Raw genomic sequence first — 18,242 nt, 5'->3', positions numbered from 1 at the left:
TCAGTTTTTATATAGTTTTCAGGTAATTGTCTCTCCTTCAGGGTGGTGATGGCTCAGTGGTTGAGGTGCTTTGCTTGTGATTGGGAGATTGCTTGTTTGATCCCCGCTGCTGTTGGGCCCCTGAGCAAGGCCCTTAACCCTAAGTTTCTCCTGTCTAGGTTTGGGATGCCTGGCAGTATGCTGGCGTTGATGGTGTGGTATTCTGTTCTACTGTGTGTGATGTCTCTCCTTTTCTACATTCCAATCTTTGAAGTTACCACGATTATATTAAAAATATTTATTATTCAACAATATGTAAATTGAAGCTTGATAGCATTATATCCAGAAAGCATTGAAAGGTTTTCCCTTTAAAAAAAGATCCCATTTTGCCCGCCTACTTTTAATGTTTAATATGTTTTAATATAAATGTTTCCTGCATCTCCTTGTGCTTGATGCAGAAATAAACCAATATAATCCGCTTTGCTCCTGCACACTGACCATGAAGCTCTCTTCACTGTGCCCACAGAAGCATTATCAAAGTTTCTGATTGGATGAATAACCTTTATGCCTTCAAATATTGCTCTGTATCATTCTGCGCCTGGTAAACCTGAAGAGGCCTTCAGAGGCCATTACACTTTAGGTCACAGATCACTTTATGACAATACAGAATAACTCAGTACTTTAACCTTCTTTTGCCTTAAAAAAAAACAACCATTTTATTACTTTATAACCAGTCAACTTAGTCTTGTGCATCATAGACATATATACATAGACATCGCATTGGCCATTTTGGCCCCTTGCTGTGATACATCAGTGCAAGTAATGGAGTGATTTGGAGGGGGAAATCAACTAACCTTTTTCTGTAGCTATCTGATGAAAGTTGTGTCTGACTGAGATAGCAGTCAAGCTATGAATACTAATTTGTGAAATTTAGATGCAAAGGTTTGGATCAGTGTACATATCAGTAGTGTACGGTGATTTTATTATACTGAAAACTGTAAATTTTCATTCAAATGTTTATATTTACATTTAGAAAATAATAGTACTGTTAGCTTTTTGAAATAAATAGTTTACATTTCACAATTTTTTGTTGGTGTCAGATTATTTATAACAATGGTGGGAAGGGTCCCAGTGAATTTTTGGATAGGGCCCCAACAAACTCTAAAACCGCTGATTGACAAGGGGAGACGTGGCAACATGTGGGGAATGGTAACTACACACAGGACAAGACAACACGATAACACAATATATGTATTCACACCAACATAGACATGGATGTATGTTTCAGGAAGAAAAATTGTGGAGCAGTCTGGATGGATGGATGGATGGAAGGATGGATGGATGGATGCATACATATTTGTGGCTTACTGTTTGTATATGTAGTGTAATAAGTAGCATATCAAGAATCCTTAAAATGTGACATATCTTAATAACAACCCTCCTCATAGCTGTGTCACTATCACTTAGTAGTAGTAAGTAGTAATAGTAGTATAATAGTATAATAACATTTATTAACTAAATCAATCAATGCATAAATAGTCTTTTTTTTTGTGCAAGTGTAATAAATGGTTCTAAAGTGATACGCATATTTGTTCTGTCAAGCAATCCAGAGACATCTAACCACAATCAGGTCAACTGTAACCACAAGCCATATTTAAACAGCATTCAAAATTTGAAGTGACCATTGGCAAAAGAAGATCTGGGAACTAACACCTTGAAAGCCTCCACTTTCAATTTTCAGGTAAATATTTTCAGTTATTCCTATTTGATGAGGTATATATATATATAAAACAAATGGTGCAAATTCACGAAAAACCTGGTAAACCCATGAGTGACATTTGCAAAGGAAGATCTGTGAACGAACAGTTTTAGGAAGAGTCCACTTTCAATTTTCAGGTAAATATTTTCAATTTTTCCTATTTGATGATATATATGCACTCTTAAAACAAAAGGTGCCAATTGGAACCAATGAGGGTTCTTTAGAACAATGCCACAAAGACCCATTTTGTTTCCATAAAACTTTTAACAAGATTCTTAAAAGAACCTTTAGAGCAACTTTAGAGCAACCTTTCAAAAAGCTTTTTTGTAGAATCTCCACTTAAAAGGTTTTCATGGATCACTAACTGGTTCTTCTACGAACCAACACCAAATGGTTCTTAATGTACAGGAACTACAGGAGGAACCAGACTAAACAATGAGCAAATCCCAAAAATTTTATTGATTATTATAACTCAGGGATATTTTATGCATATTAAGAGGGGGAGTAGTTGTTTATCTGAATAGGTAATGAAACATCAGTGTGAAGAACCTCTTTAAAAATGAAAGAACTATCATAATGAATAATGAAAAGGTTCTTCATCACCAATTAAAGCTTATTCTAAGAACCATACTAGCAAAGAACTTTTTTAAATAATGTAGGCTATTCAAATATAGCAAAATGAAATAATCTGACAGTACAATTTTGCCATCAGCCTATTAAGAGTTTGAATGAAATAAACTTTGTTAAATTTTATTTATAGGCTACATTCACAGTCTCTCAGCCAAGTAAACTATACAATATATATACAGACTCACCCAGACAAAGTTTAGTATGGGTTACAAATGAGGCATCAATCTGCTGAAGGTTTCAAATGAGTTAGGTCCAAGCTCTGTACAATTGCAAGAATAGAAAAGGCAATGCAAGTTGATTTGTATAGCATTTTTCATACTTCACATTGACATAAAAGAATAATAAAGCTTTTGCCAAAAACAAAACATTACAAAAGCAATTTATTAAATTAGGTTAAATATAGATAATTTTTATAGGAAACTAAAGTTATTTTAAAGAAATAAAATGAAACATTAGAAATAAATGCTGAATTAAAATATGATTAATAAAATATTTAAAGTACATCATAGCATTGTACACAGTAACATGGGCAGGCATAAGTAACAGTGGAGGGGGGAGGAGGGGGGGTACTAAAGGTCTTAGCATATTAAATAAAATATGAGAATTGTTTTAATTTTTAGAGTTAAAACAATTAGGGGGCTTTGGAAAGCCACATTCTGCGTCCTACTTAAAGTGTATGTGTTTTTTTCTCATGCGTCATAGATGGTGTATAAATGTAAAAACCACATCCTCGTTTCTAAGATGATTGTCCTACATATAGCCATTACCAATTTTATCATGTACATCTAAAAAAGTAAGTAAGTATGTGGGGGGAGGGTTGATCTGACAAACCTCCCACATACAGCTGTTACCAACTTTATTTTATCAGGTATATATATATATATATATATATATATATATATATATATATATATATATATATATATATATATTTATTTATTTATTTATTTATTTATTTATTTTTTTTTTTTTTTTTTTTACAACACGTGTGTTGAGGGGGGTGTCTGGAAAACCACATTCTTCATGATGGTGGGTAGATGTAAAAACCACAATATAATTTCTGAAATGATTGTCCTACATACATGCATTACCAATTTTATCATGTACAAAAGTAATTTGTGCAGTCAGTAAATCATCTGTAAACTTTACTAAACAAATGTAAAAGTTTATGTCCAACACACTACATAATTTCTTATTAATTATGTTACAGAACAAGTTCACATATAAAGAGAACATGAACCAAGTAACAGAGAATCAGATAAATTCAATGCATCTGGTTAGGTGTGCTTCAGGACCCACACTCCTGGAAATTCATACTCTAGTGGTTTCAGAGTTGTAACCTGTCTGTTAATATAAATGTTAGAGGTTTATACATGAGTAACCACTGTGATCCTTGCTCTGTCACAGGATTTATCCAGCTCTCCATAAGGATGTCTACCACAGTTGTACCAATGGATAACGCAAGAGAGGGCTTCACCATTGTTACCCATATTATCCCACCACAAACAAATCCAGCTGCCCACATTTCGGGTCCACTCCAGTCATTTCTGAAAGGAGAGCCAAAAGCACTTGGGGTAAGATTTTTGGCCAGGTTTTCTTTACTCTTTATCCTTGAGTAACTTTATACATTGATCTGTTTTTCTTTTGTTCTTCACAGACTGTCCAGATAATGATTGCAATCATGACAATCTTGTTTGCCATTGTGATTGCTGTCACTGGGCCTACTTTGTACATCTACAGTGGTGTCTTCTTCTGGGGATCCCTTATTTTATGTCCTGTCTCTTTGTGTTGCGTTTAAAGCCATGCAGTTCCAAGTGTAATAGGATCAGATAGAATACATTCATATGAGCTAGCTGTGTGAGAAGGGCATTTCATTCATAACAGGAATTGATAAATGCAATATAAAGGATTTTTTTTTTACTTTGTTTTTATATATCAGCATATCAGTGCAGGTTCTTTATCTGTTGCTGCAGAGAACAAGCTTAATTCCTGTGCGGTATGTAAACATGCATTCTCAATCCTATCAATTACTAATTAATTTAAACAGTGGAACATGTTTGAATAATTACTCATTCTTAATCCTTGGATAATTCTTTCATGAAATTAACTGACATGCTTCCACACTGTAAACATGCTACCATTTTCCATTTACTCTGTTTTATAGGTGAAAGGCTGCCTGACAATGAACATCATCAGTGCTGTGACTGCAGGAGTAGCCACCGTTCTGCTGTCTGTTGACATCGGGCTGTTAACGAATTTTATCTATAGATATGAAAACTACAGCAAATATAATGATTCAGAAATTTTTTATAGGGCTATGGTATGTATTTTCTAGTGGCTGTTGTTATTTAAACATTAAATAACAGTTTAAACACTGTTGTATTCTTACAGCATACCAGTACTTCCATATTTACCTGCTTTGTAAGAGTACTACCTAATTATAACAGAGCTCTTCTTTAGTCATTCTTATAGTTTTAAGTGCTAGCCATCTTGTTCAGTGCTGTTTGTGCTTTTGGTGTAGGGCATAAAATCCATTTATTTTGGAAAGTGTTGGGTATGTGGTTTAAAAGTTAGCTTTGGTGTGGGGGCGGGGGGCCACTCTGGAGGTTTCATTGGCTTAATTCAGTCAAACACTGATAAAGGGAGGTGCCTACCTGATGACTCTTGTGAAAACTTTATGATGTAGTGGGTTCTTCGAAGCAGTTAGGTTTATTATGAGTGAAATTAGTGGGATGGGCCCTATGTGAAGCTTTAATGGTCTGGTACAGGATATTTGATATCTTTTCCTGTGTATAATTACATTCAGAAAACCAGGAAGTGGTAGTGAGGGAGGAGAAAAGGAAGTGGCAGAGGTGAAGTGAAGTCATTGGTGGTGGTTGGATAGGGAGGCAGCAACATGTGAGGTCAGCAAGGTTCCTTGGTTGGCTTTGCTCAAGTTCTTTTGGCATGTGGTCTCCTCACTTGTCTGATGACCAGCAACAACCCACACTGGCATTAAAGCTCCCGTTTGTCTGTGCCGAGGTGGCAGCACCTGGAAGGACCTTGATTTGCAGTCCTGAATAGCTACTGATTATATTTACAGTGGGGAAAGACCAAAGTGTCCATTCTAATGTGAGCACAGTCACTTGTGTGAGAGATCACAGATATAAGAGTGGGAGTGCAAAACTTCCAGCAACATCTCCATGGCGAGGATGAACACAGTGTACAATTTGTTAATTTTACCTGATTGAGAGGAGACAAGCTTTTGTCAGTACTGGGTTGGTGCAGCACTAATCTGAGATGTTGTTTCAGGGTTATCTGAATGGATTTAGAGGTATACTGCTGGTGTTCACTGTGCTTGAGATGATCATCTCTATCTGCAGCTCAGCATTCTCCTGCAAAGCCATCTGCTGCACCCAATCAACGGTAAAAACAATATAGTATATATATAATTATTATTATTGTTATTATTATTATTATATAACATTTATATTTATATATATATATATATATATATATATATATATATATATATATACACACACACACACACACACACACACACACACACACACACACACACAAAATTTAAATTAAATAAATAAATAAAATATTCGTAGTTGGATCAAATTGCAGACCAAGAAAAAAAACTATTGTAGCTATACCAAAAACTGCAGGATAGAGTCAAAAAACACAAACATAGTCAGCAGGTTACATTGACTCAGATAAAGAAGCAAGACTTCCAGCAAAGAAAAGCAAGGAGTTTGTGTGCAGTGTTTTGATGTGCATGTGTAAGTACATGAAAGATTTGGAAATCTGAAAATGGCACAAGACTGCAATTTTGTTTATTATGGATTCAGGTAAAGTGGGACAATTTTTGTTCACATTACCTGAGCTCACACTACATATGCAAATAGGCAAGGTCTATGCAAACTTAGGAGGCTGATTTTTAAAGTTCATTAACATGTAGGAACATGGGGACCATTTTATAGATGGTTTATTCAAACACATTCATGCATAGTAGCTATCTTGCTAATGTTTTTGTTGTTGTTGTTGTTTTTCGTTGTTGTTCACGCTCCCCTATTTTTTGCCTGTCATTTAGTGTTACTAGCTGGCTAAAACCTTCCCTTTGTCAAAAGTGTAGCTATGTCACTAGGTTGCTGTCAATGTGCCTATGAATATAGTGTGATGTTTCACTGGCCAATACCCTATATAGCAAACTAAACATTTTTCTACATAGAGAATAGTGAGTAAGGGAACAAGGCAACTATTTCAAACAGTTACAGATCGTGAGTCAGACACAGAAGTGGAATTTTGCCCTCTGTGGATATATTCTGTTAATCAGGGGCGGACTGGGTCTCAAAACTGGCCCAGGAATCCTTCAATGAGTGAGGAGACGAGGTCGACCTACTCGACCAATTATTCATTGTAATTTTCTTAAAATTTGTGATGAGTACACGGCTCGCTCCTTGCTATGATATGAACTCTATCTAAACTGTTGCCAAACTTAATCTGTACACTGTTGTTTAGACACAAGTTAAAATTAGACGACATGCTTAGAAACAAAATGTAATGAAAAACAATCATTTAGTAACACGGCTTACACGTCATATGTCAATATCATGTCCAAGTGCCAGTACCCTAGTAGGCTAGTAGTTTATGCAAGATAGGGACTTCAGAATTAGTTGAAGAGAATAGCTGGTCCGTTCTTTATTGCAGGTCAATGTTAACAGCCAATACAGGGCCATCCTTCAGAGAATGTCCGACAAGTACACAATGAACAGAAATTTTTATATAGTTTTAAAAGGATACGGAATCTCTTTGATCCTTTATGTTTTATGTTATTAATATTTATAATTCAACGTTTAAACCTGTTTTTCCTGTAAACATGTTTTACTACCTTAGCCTTCTGACACAGTCATTGATACCGCTAATGTATAGAAAGCCAGTTCTGTACAACATGATCATGTGAGTACTGTGTGTTTACAGACTCTAAATGTTCTTTCCATTTCAGACGATGTACAGTACGGCAGGGAGCTTTCCGCTCTGAGGAAATGAAAAGTTGATCGCACCTTAAATGTTTCGCTGTTAACTGATCAACATCACAACTACCTTTGCTTTTGCTTGGAGTTATCTGTAACTGAAAAGTTCTTGCCTAAATATATACAAATCATAATGTTTGCCCTTAATCTTAAATATGATGGTAAAAGATCAGTGTCTTTATATATTAATATGTCACCAGTAAGAAACATCTAGTGTCAGAATATGATTCAAGAGACTCAGAATATTGTTTTGAAGATTGTGAATCTGCATTGTGATTCTGGAGGGGAAAATATAATAAATTTACATTTTCTCTACACATGTAGAGTGTGTATCTTTATATTTAAAATGCCATTGTTCAACCTCTGTCCCAAACACATCTGTGAACACTTTGACATGCTTCCAATGGAATTCATTTGTTTGGCGATTTGCACATTACATTTGATACGGACTCTGTACACAGTCATACTGATGGAAATTAGATTCAATCGAAAAAAAGATGGGAAAGGAGAATCAGAAAATGATTGCAATAACTAAACATCGGTTGCGTTTATAGGGTAGCTACCCTAACCGGCTCTAAGCTAGGATTGAGATAAATGGTTAGCTATCTAAATAAATGTAACGTGCATTCATGTTAACAGATTAGCAAGTTGTATTATCTTGCTTAAACTTCGCCCAGCGAGACAAAGAACATCGGAGAACTGTGCTAAATATAACACTAAGCGCGCTAAACGTGCTGCTCTGTAACTAACATCAACAACAGTATCATCGTGCACTTATAACTAGCTTTGCCCATCGTGGTTTTTAAATGCTGAAATGGAAACTGCGTCGGGACGGTTTTCTGGACGTGTTTTGCTGCTGAAGTGAATGTTTGTGTTCCCTCGACCCTTCGAGTGCTCATCTAACACAGTCCACTTCCGTTCAGCGGAGAGAAATGGAGAGGAGGAACGGGTGAGGGCATGCAAAAGAGACTACTGTAACGTAAGGCTACTTGTGGCTAATGACGCTGACACTGCATCTGGCGATTCACAACTCCTGAGTTAGTCATGGGGTTCTTGGCCATGTGAAATGGCGAAAGGCACTATGCGAGACTGTACCTTTATAGGACTAATACAGACCACACAGAGCAAGGAGCTTGGAGCTTGGAGCTTGGTTCCCATTTAATACTTGTGAATGCCCGGCAGCAGACATTAAAAAAAAAAAAAAAAAAGGTGAAAATAAATAGAATTAGGTTTTTGTTCCTCTGCTAGTTGTAAGATTTTTTTGCAGAGGCAGTAAGCCTCTTTAATGATTATTGTTGTGATCACCTCACATTTGAGATCACTGGAGATGGTGATACCTAGAAATCTAAACAAGTCCACCTTATTCACTGCACAGTTGTTGATTTTCACGGGAAGACAGAGAGCTGAGCTCTAGCTTGTTTTCAAGCTGATGTAATTTTTTATTGTCCAAGGAGTAGAAGGGGAAAGTACACATTCTTGAGAAGCCCCGGTGCTGATGTATAGGGGCTTCTGACAGGTAAGATCCCAGACCCACAAGTACATGTGGACTGGCCTGGAAATCGGGAAGTTCAGGAATTTCAGGGCCAGCCTAGTGAGGGCCAGTCTCCCCCCACCCCCACCCCAGCTATTCATATAGATATTGATAAGGTCAATTTAGCTGCTGCAGCACAAATCAGATTATGCAATCCATAACAGCAGGTAGCCGTTGCCATTAGAACTGAAAGTGTCCAACATGACAGAGGTTAATTTCTAGCACATTAAAAGTATAGTGCTCATTGTCAAAATATGGACAGTATGGATGATGATGAGAACTGTGGCGAAAAGAAACACAAAGCAGTGAGCAGAGAGGCAAAGAGGAAGAGTGAACAGGTGGTCTGGCATGCTTACATGCTATGTGCTCTGAACTAGCTAAAGAACAAAAAGTCACAAAATGTTGTTAAAAGGGGGATTTCAGTTTCTTTGGAGTGTTTTTAAAAATTGTCATCAACTTTATGGTGACCAGCCAGTGACATGTTATAGCAACAGTAACTGCACATATACACAGGATAGGATGAATAATATCCTATGCTATTACAGCTCCACATAGATACCTGCTTACTCTCTCCAACCAAGCAACCACAACTAAGGCCATACCCTGAACATGCACCATTAATGCATGCTCAGTGCCGCCATTTCCATTTTACCTATTATATCAACACGGTGGCTAAAGCCGGCACCGTCAATGCCTGTTCCAAACCACCATGCAGGTTCCCTATGGATCTATCACTTTACCCAATGACACAACCTTAACCACCTTTATTGTGCATTACCCCCACTAGTCTGAGCTCTCCTTATCCACAAGCACTTACTAGACCTTTCAGCTACTTCTAAAAACTCCTAAACTCCTTTACAGCTACTCTTAATTTACAGCCTTGAATGTCAAACTGCACAAGCAATGATTTCAAAAGCTTCATCCACTTTCTCCTCAAATGGAAATTTTAGCTCTTTATAATAAGCTCTCCATTTATTTTCAGAGTACACCACCATGTCTGGCCTCAGCGTAGTAAATGCAATACTCACATTGTAAATGCAATTACTACGCTGTTAATTTAACACCTCAGTTAATTTGAAAGTTTGATTTTCTTTATTGCAATAATTTCTAATGGATGTTACAACTGACAGTTAAAAAAAAAAAAATGTTAGCCAGGTAAATTCAGCATTGTGTAACTGTTAAGACAATGATACTATAGAGAGGTAATAGCTAAAGTATAAGCAGGATAAAATTCTTTGAGGTATTGAATTAGCCAGAGTTAATGGGCTTGGTGGAGGATCTACTCTGTGATCATGTTATGGAGATTTTTGCCTCCACATTTTTACATTCCTGTCCTCTAGCTATGGTGTAAACGTCCAGTGAAGCCTTTTGATTTTGTTCTGTTTTTGTTTGTTGGTTTTGTGTTTGTAGGTTTTGGTAGGAATTACCATTTTATGCTATTTTCAGATTTTTTTAAATACTTTACACATTGTCTTTCCTGGTGGTCTTGTGTAAGAGAATGGTAAATATTTTTTTAAAGGTTTGAATGGAGTTATTATGTCTTACTTGGTTTCAGCATGTACTTTTTATTTCAAACTCACCATCAATTCATGTTTGGACCAGACTGACTAAGCCCATGACATAGGTTGGGAGCCTAGAATTACCCTGAATCAACCTTATCTGCTTTAACTTGAAAGCGACAACTAATTGTCAACTATTTGTCAAGTAATATATTTCTGTCTAGCTTGTTAGTATAAGATTACCAGTAAACACTTAGAATTACAATTAGAAATTGCAGACTATTTGTCTGACATAAGTATGATGTAAGCAAATGGTATTGAAGAAATAAAATAGAATAATAGAAAGAACTATTGACAAGTTCCCAAAATGAAGAAACAAACAAACAGCTTCTAAAGTTGTGTTGGCTTGACATTACTTGCTTGTTAAATAATTTGAAGACACCATGAACAAGACATTAAACCTTTTACATTGTTTTATCGAACTTGCACCTACCCAGAAACAGCATAACATTACAACTCGTAATTTTGGCATGGTGGATGTATGATAGGAAAGGCAATTAATGTTAAATATTGGTAGTTCTTGCAAATGAAATCAGTATGAACAATCAATATGTCTTTAGCGTCCTTGAAATATGTACAGAGAACTTAGTTGTCTGGTGTAAGTTCGAATCTGATGGATTTTTAGAAACATAAGTTTAATGGCACCATGAGATAGTTGTGTCAGAGTCCCACATTCCTACCTGGTTTGAGCATTCAAAGGTCAGAGGAAGCGTACTGCCAGAGGGCAATTAGCCTCTGGCCACATCATAAAACCAGAGTTAATCCTCTTAATGATGTGAATGTCAGGCAAGATGGCACCAGTATTGCCATCTTGGCAGACCCCATGGAGATAAAGGGAGACATTCATTTTAAGAGAACAACAAAATTTGAATCCACCAAAAGAGAAATCAGATATCCACTACGCCCTGCAAGTTACTTTTGCTTGAAAGGCCGATGTAAAATTAGTTTCACAGAACAATTATACGCAATAAAGAATCAGTTCAGACACCATGATGTAGAATGTATTTTAAAATTAACAATTGCTTTTTGATTCACTTCACCCATCATTTAGATTTATGCAATGCAAAATTCTAAATATAAATCAAAGATAATGCATATAAAAATCACATAAATCCCATATAAAACACATGGATTCAGTCAAGTTTTCTAAGAGAAATCATGGACTCGGTTGCAGGTGCAGATTAAAAGAGTGACAAAGTTTCAAGAGACAAGGTTATATAAAATTATAAAGATAACTACACAGAAAACCAACAGGAGGGGCCATCAACATAAAAATTATTAAAATTACATAAAATTAGTCTGAACTTTTGGTAACACTTTATTTTGAGTGGTCCTTTATAGGTAATATTAAATAAATGTATTACACCAAACAGTACTCACAAGTGAAACAGTTCAAGGCTCAGACACTAGCAATCAGACCTCAAACCAACCAAATTTAACCTCAACACAAAACCTAATATAGCCTCAAGAAAAAAATCTAATCCTAACCCACCTGTGAATTTGTTTTAAAATGATTTTTTAAAAAGATTTTTGTATGCAACAAAAGCCCATGATTTGAGATTTTAGTGGCACAAAGACCCAGAAAACAGCACAATATGGATATTATTATTAACACAAAGACAAGAGCTTGTTTGCTGATGAGACAAAATGCAAACAAAAATGTCAACAGTTATACAAAGACAAAGATATACATACATCACAATGTTCAGCTTTCCTCCATAAATACAATAAAACAAGGGCACTCTTTTAAGCACAATCATCTTATGCCTGTGGCGCTCTCAATCCCGTTTGGAGGCCAATGATGTCGTGGAGGTTCCTGCTCCATACAGCCAGAAGCGTCTCCAGTGCCGTAAAATGAGACACCTGTGAGAGCTCAAGCAACGATTGACACAGTCACACATCTAGCTCACTGACACAGAAATGAAAATGCTATCATCCTTATCAAAGAGAGATAGTCCTGGCCCTTGATAGCCAGTAGGTGAAGAATTATTCTGAGTGCTGTCTCTGGTATCAGTTGACCTCCCCAAAAAGACTCCCAACGGCTCCTCAAATTGAACACCGTTCGAGCAAATAGGGATGGACATCATCATGTTATTACCAAAATCAGGCAGAGGTCACAAGGACATCTTGGTGGTCGTGGACTACACCATTACCACCCTCATTATCCAGATGCTACTGCCCTATGAGAAGCCCCATCATTAGCCCAAAAGGAGCTATCCAGACTGTGCAGCTGTATAGATTCTGACAGATTCTGAAGGAGATTTTGACATACCAGGGGATGCCGTTCATCTCACGTCTGATCTCTGTTGTCTCCATATCTCAGTTTACCACCCACAGATGGATTAGTTGAGAGGCTTAACCTAACCCTCGGGTTAGAATGATAAAATGAGTAGGGGAACAGGACAGCCAAACTTGGAATTTGTTGTTGCAATATGTGTTGTTCACAGTGTGGGAAATCCCACAGACATCTACAGGTGTCTCCGCATTTGAGCTGCTCTATGGGAGATGACCGAAGGACTCCTTGATATCCTAAAGGAAGCTTGGGAGCACTTAATAAATAACGGAACATTAATTAGCAGTAATTAATGTTCTGTTATTATTTCCGAGCAGATACTTTCACAGCACCCATGAAAGGGGCCTACAAGCTCAGGATGTTTATTTATGCTCACGTTAATGAACAAGAACCAAGTGTCCTCGTCCTTAATGAAGAATGGACAGCAAGTTCTCATGGCACATGGTCATCAAGCTGGTCACGTAATCATGAACTTCTCCAATGGAGCATCTCTGCCATGTGGTATATGGGAAGTTATAAGCACATGAACAGTAGCAGCAAACGATGAATTAGAGAGGTAATTAACTGAACCAGTCTATATAATACATAACCTATCATGTGCCTTTGTATGCAACCTATTTCGATACTTATTTTCCAACCACATGGCGTTGATTGTTATGTACAGTAAAATAATTTTTACTCTGAATAGTTGACTGAAATCTTGGGACTCCCCTCGATTGCGACATCTTGCAAACTGCAACTTCAGTTCTATACTTTACGTGTCTCTAGCAGACTGCCCCGACAAAACTTCCATACAGCGTTGCTATAGGCTAAAGGTAAGCCATAATATAAACGCTTTCGTTCGTTTCAAATTTATAAGAAGTCAACGGGGCTTTTAATATTTGACTATAATAATTGATAATAGTTGTGACAGCTAACCTACCATGTATTCTTTTCGCTTAAAGTATTTTTTACTTAAATTATAAGTTCCTCTTCGACTATGCTTGGCGTCGATTAGTGCAAGTAAAGCGAGAAGCCTTCTTTATCGATCGTGCTTTGCTGGCTTGTGTTTTTTCACATTCCATATCTACGGCAGTACTAAATATTACTGTTTAATGCGGTTATGTTGGGATCATACGTTTACGATTATGTAAAGGGCTGCCTGTGCTCTGAAGTCATTTGAAATGTCTATGCAATTATTTGATTTAAAGAAAGAAAGCATCGTTACATATCACACAGCCACAGTTATGTAATAGGGTTGTTTGTTTGTTTGTTTGTTTGTTTGGGGGTTTTTTCGTAGGGATTAGGGTTTTTTTTTCTTTGCCTTTTTTTCTTTTTTCCTTTGTTAAGGAAATGATCTTGTTTGAACAACTGCAACATAATTCATCCTAGCAGTGTTCAACTGGGGGTTTGACTGTACAAATTCTATGAGGAGCAGAGGTTGAAATCCTGAATAAAGGCCCATGTCACACTGTACTTGGCAAAGATGAGTGTACAACAAATTAAAATGATATGGGATTTTATTGTTATTGTTCTTAATATATTTTTATTTTTGGACCCAAATTACCACCTGGCTAGTTAGCAACACTGTAGTATGCATGGGGAATTTGGGGACAAAATCTAAAAAAAATAAATAAATTGGGTTCTTTTGAACCATGGCTTACTTGCATGGCTCATAGTGAAATTTTAAACAAATATAAATATTGTATTATTTGAAACTTGTTGGGATGCTTTATACAGACTCATTTCAAAAATTATATTTATCCCGTCATTCACTTGAACTATTACGCTAATCACATTTAGAATAGTTTACTAAAATGGTAAATACGTTAAGGACATCACATGTCCTGAATATATTTTGAAAATCACAACTGTGATTGAATCTACAGGAACAGCACAAAATCAAGGAAGCTGATAGTGAGTGAGACGCCATCAAGAGAAGACGAGAACAGAGGTTGAGTTCAGAATGAAGTTTTCTGTAGCTCTGCTGGTGTTGCTGTGCTGCTCCCCATGTAAGATGGAGGTTCGGAGTGATTATCACGAGTCCAGTGAGAATCAGAGCTCCTTACAGGTTCAGCAGGAAGATGGAGGGAAACGCAAGAGCAAACGTGACACAGAGAAACAGAGACCTGAAGGTGCTTCTGATGGAACAACCTCTATTCAACTAAACTGTCAGCCTGACACCATCAGTTTGCTACTGACCCAGATGAGCAGTATGCTGGCAGAGCAGAGAGCTGAACTCATGAATGCCAAGGCAGAGATTACCAGTATGGAGGCCAGGCTGAAAACCAGTGAGAAACTAGTGGAGGATCTGCAGAAAAAGAATGAAGGTAGTGTAAGGATATTGTCTTCCGTTCTATAAATAGGCATAAGAAACCTAATCTGACTACTTTGAAGAATTCTTAATTCTTTGAACTAGGTTTTTGCTACTGTTATTGTTTGTTATCAAACAGGTTACTTTTTAGATTTAATTAAAATGATTTAACTAGCGAGGCAAAAAACGATGCATGTTGCCAACTTATTATTAATGAAAAACACACTCAGCCTAGGGTTGTTGGGTTTTTTTGTTTGTTTGTTTTTTTGCTGTAGACCGTGTGATAACCTCAAGTGTGAAAAAGTCTTGTGGACTGTTACGACCCTGTCCAGACTGGGAGGCTGTAACATAGGGGTTTGAGTGTTACAGCGGTAGAAATGAGTGATGGAATGAAGAACCACACAAAGTTGACAGCAAAGGTTTTCTGTATTTACATGTTTTGCTGTTTAAAGACAAGAAACTGGTGCATCAGGAGTGACCAAGGCCAACACAACAAACAAAACCACACTAGAAACAAAACGACGACTGACTAAGCTACTAAAAGAAACATAAAATGGCTACACTGACTACACTGTTAGAAACAAAGATAAGCCCACACCCAAACAAACTGGCAGCCACTCCCCACCACCAGTGTGTAACTATATACAGGACAATACATACATACACAGGATGCGAGAAACATATCCAGCAATCAAACTGAAAGGGACCAAGAAAACCGTATATCAAGGGGCAAATCCAAAGTTATACATACAAAGCAAAGCAAACAAGCTCAAAATACAACATCTGACAAACAACAGAAACACCCAAGTCTCTCCAATGAGCCCCAAGTCTCTTCTTCTTCCTTTTATATTGTGCTCTGCTCACCGGAAGACCTGGAGTGGATCGAGATGGGGGATACTGGAGAGGCAGAGGCAAAACCTGGAACACAGGGAAGACAGACACACAGGCAGACAAAACAGGACATTTAGGGCATGGAATAGTATATACTGACCTGATGTGTTCATTTTAAGCATGTAATATTTGTAATCTGAGTGCATAATCCCCATTACATATATCATTTTATCACACAATGCTGTAGCTAAGTATAGTGGTTGATTTGTGTTTTAGGCGTGAAGGTGGCTTTCTCTGTTGCACTACTAGGGTCAGGAGCACAGACCATTGGCCCTGTGAACACTGTAATGACTCTGCTTTACAGACATGTCATCACAAACATTGGCAGTGCATACAACCCAAATACAGGTACAAATCAACTTTACATTCTCATACCACTGCACATTCCTTTGTAGAATCACCAAAGCTAAATAAAGTGTGTTCATGCTCACCTACATGCAAAAAAATACAAATAATATTTATTTAGTTTTAACTAGTACTTTATTTTGGTTTATATTGTTGTTATTGTTATTGTGGAATGCGTTCATGATTGGTTATTGTTGTTTATTTGCTTATTTTGTTGCATAGGAATTTTCACAGCACCTGTGAAAGGGGTCTACATGTTCAACATGTTTAGTTATGCATATGCTAATGATAAGCACCCTGTGACCACAGCCTTAATGAAGAATGGACAGCAAGTTCTCAGGGCACACGGTCACCAGGTTGGTCCACATGTTGTGAACACCTCCAATGGAGCATCCCTGTTGCTGGATATAGGAGATGTGGTCTATGTGCAGTTAGTGGAGAACAAAGTCATATTTGATCATACAAATTGTCATAGCACTTTCACTGGGTACTTGCTTTTCGCTGCATAAATGAATGGAGTGCAGGTACACTGCATTCTGTAATGCAGAGCTATCATCATTTGCAGTAATGGTACCTTTGGAAGCACCTTTACATAAATGTAGGTGCTTTTCAGATTAAGAAACAGACCATGGGATTTTGGTGACCCATTTTCTCAGTATCTGCAACAGATCTGTCCTCTGCTCTTTTGGCGTTAACATATACTCTCAAACACCAGTCAATACTGCGTGTTGTAGCCCGTCTTTGTAACCTGTGCCCTAGTTCTTATGCTCCTCCTAGTACTTCCTGTGCACTATCAAATGCTTATTTGCTTCTATCATCCCTACTGCAGGATTTATTAGACAATACTGTTGTTTTGCGCTTGCTAACCAAAACAAGTTGCTGATTTTTATGCCCTGAATCAGGCAACACCTCTGAAGTTCAATTATATTTGCAAATGTCTCTCTACTCAAGGAGGTGGTGGCTGAACAATTATAACAACAAAATTAACCTCTGAGTTTTGCCTTACATCATTCAAATATCTCACTCTGAAATGACCTTGTTCCATTTCTGAATTATTATTGTTGTTAGTAACTTGTCAATAAAACAAGCAGGATTTTGACTGTCTTGTTTCTCCTGTGATTCGTTCAGTTAAGCAATGCAGAGACACTGTCTTCAGAAATCAGCAGTAGCATTGGCTGTTCATAACCGGAAATTTGCAAAGACACATCAAACTGTGTTCTGGCATAATTGACTGCATATATTAAGATGATACCAGGTTTATTTGTGCTGCCTCTTTACCCTGTAAAGAATCAGACGTGCAAGTGAAAGCTAAAGCAGAACGTTTGTTTAATAAACAAAGTAAAAAAAAGACAAGGAACACAGAACAATAAACAAGAAGTCATAGATTCAGGACCACAAACAGACATGGGAAGGTGTAAGAATTTCCAACAGACACACAAGGACTTTAATTAGACCCAGAAATGACATGCAAATGTGCCACTGGTGCTAGTAGTCAGGACAGGCGGAGCACTAGAGACACACCCCGCAGACACATGACGTGTTCTTCCTGATTAATGAAAGTGCCTCGCGTTGAATGGAAAGCTCTACACTGGGTATTTGCTATAACAAAAACAGAAGTAAAAGCAAAAACATGCTTTAAACTATTATTGACCCCTCACTTTTCTAAATAAGAAATTTTCATGCAGCAGCACTGTAAACAATGATGACAAAGTTCACATGTAAAACTTACTTAAATAACCAATTCTGATGGACTCAGTAGTAAGTAAGAGTTATAAACATAACCAGGCTTGACAATGCGAAAAATATTAGATTTCACAATTACTGTAGCCTGAGCATAACATTAGTAAATTCACCAGGCCTAATGATTCAAGATTTTCAATTACTGTTTGGGGGGAAAACAGAGTTATGTGAGGTGTAAAAAAAGAGGGTTGGAGAGGATTG

The 18,242-nt window shown here is 37.2% G+C and overlaps 2 protein-coding genes across 3 annotated transcripts; both read left to right on the top strand.

The window, feature by feature from the left end:
- The first annotated feature begins 1,863 nt into the window (after positions 1–1,863).
- Positions 1,864–7,670, top strand: LOC113584095 (membrane-spanning 4-domains subfamily A member 8-like). The gene is made up of 6 exons (XM_081710548.1): positions 1,864–1,875; positions 3,776–3,942; positions 4,308–4,364; positions 4,533–4,688; positions 5,660–5,773; positions 7,362–7,670. Exons 2-6 carry the CDS (start codon positions 3,799–3,801, stop codon positions 7,395–7,397), a joined length of 507 nt encoding a protein of 168 aa, XP_081566674.1. The 5' UTR covers positions 1,864–1,875; positions 3,776–3,798; the 3' UTR covers positions 7,398–7,670.
- Positions 7,671–13,460: 5,790 nt separating this feature from the next.
- On the top strand, positions 13,461–17,400 carry LOC145656951 (cerebellin-1-like). Of its 2 annotated transcripts, XM_081710546.1 has the most exons (4): positions 13,461–13,587; positions 14,641–15,081; positions 16,173–16,304; positions 16,524–17,400. In XM_081710546.1, the coding sequence occupies exons 2-4, from the start codon at positions 14,718–14,720 to the stop codon at positions 16,808–16,810; spliced, it is 783 nt and encodes a 260-aa protein (XP_081566672.1). In that variant the 5' UTR covers positions 13,461–13,587; positions 14,641–14,717; the 3' UTR covers positions 16,811–17,400. The 2 variants fall into 2 exon arrangements, with proteins under 2 accessions (XP_081566672.1, XP_081566673.1); XM_081710547.1 differs by lacking the exon at positions 16,524–17,400 and having other exon boundaries at positions 15,936–16,248.
- Positions 17,401–18,242: the final 842 nt, after the last annotated feature.

Source organism: Electrophorus electricus, chromosome 3 (genome assembly GCF_041902795.1).
Source record: "Electrophorus electricus isolate QZ-2024a chromosome 3, ASM4190279v1, whole genome shotgun sequence".
Classification (NCBI taxonomy): Eukaryota; Metazoa; Chordata; class Actinopteri; order Gymnotiformes; family Gymnotidae; genus Electrophorus; species Electrophorus electricus.
This window is presented reverse-complemented; position numbering and strand designations above follow the sequence as displayed.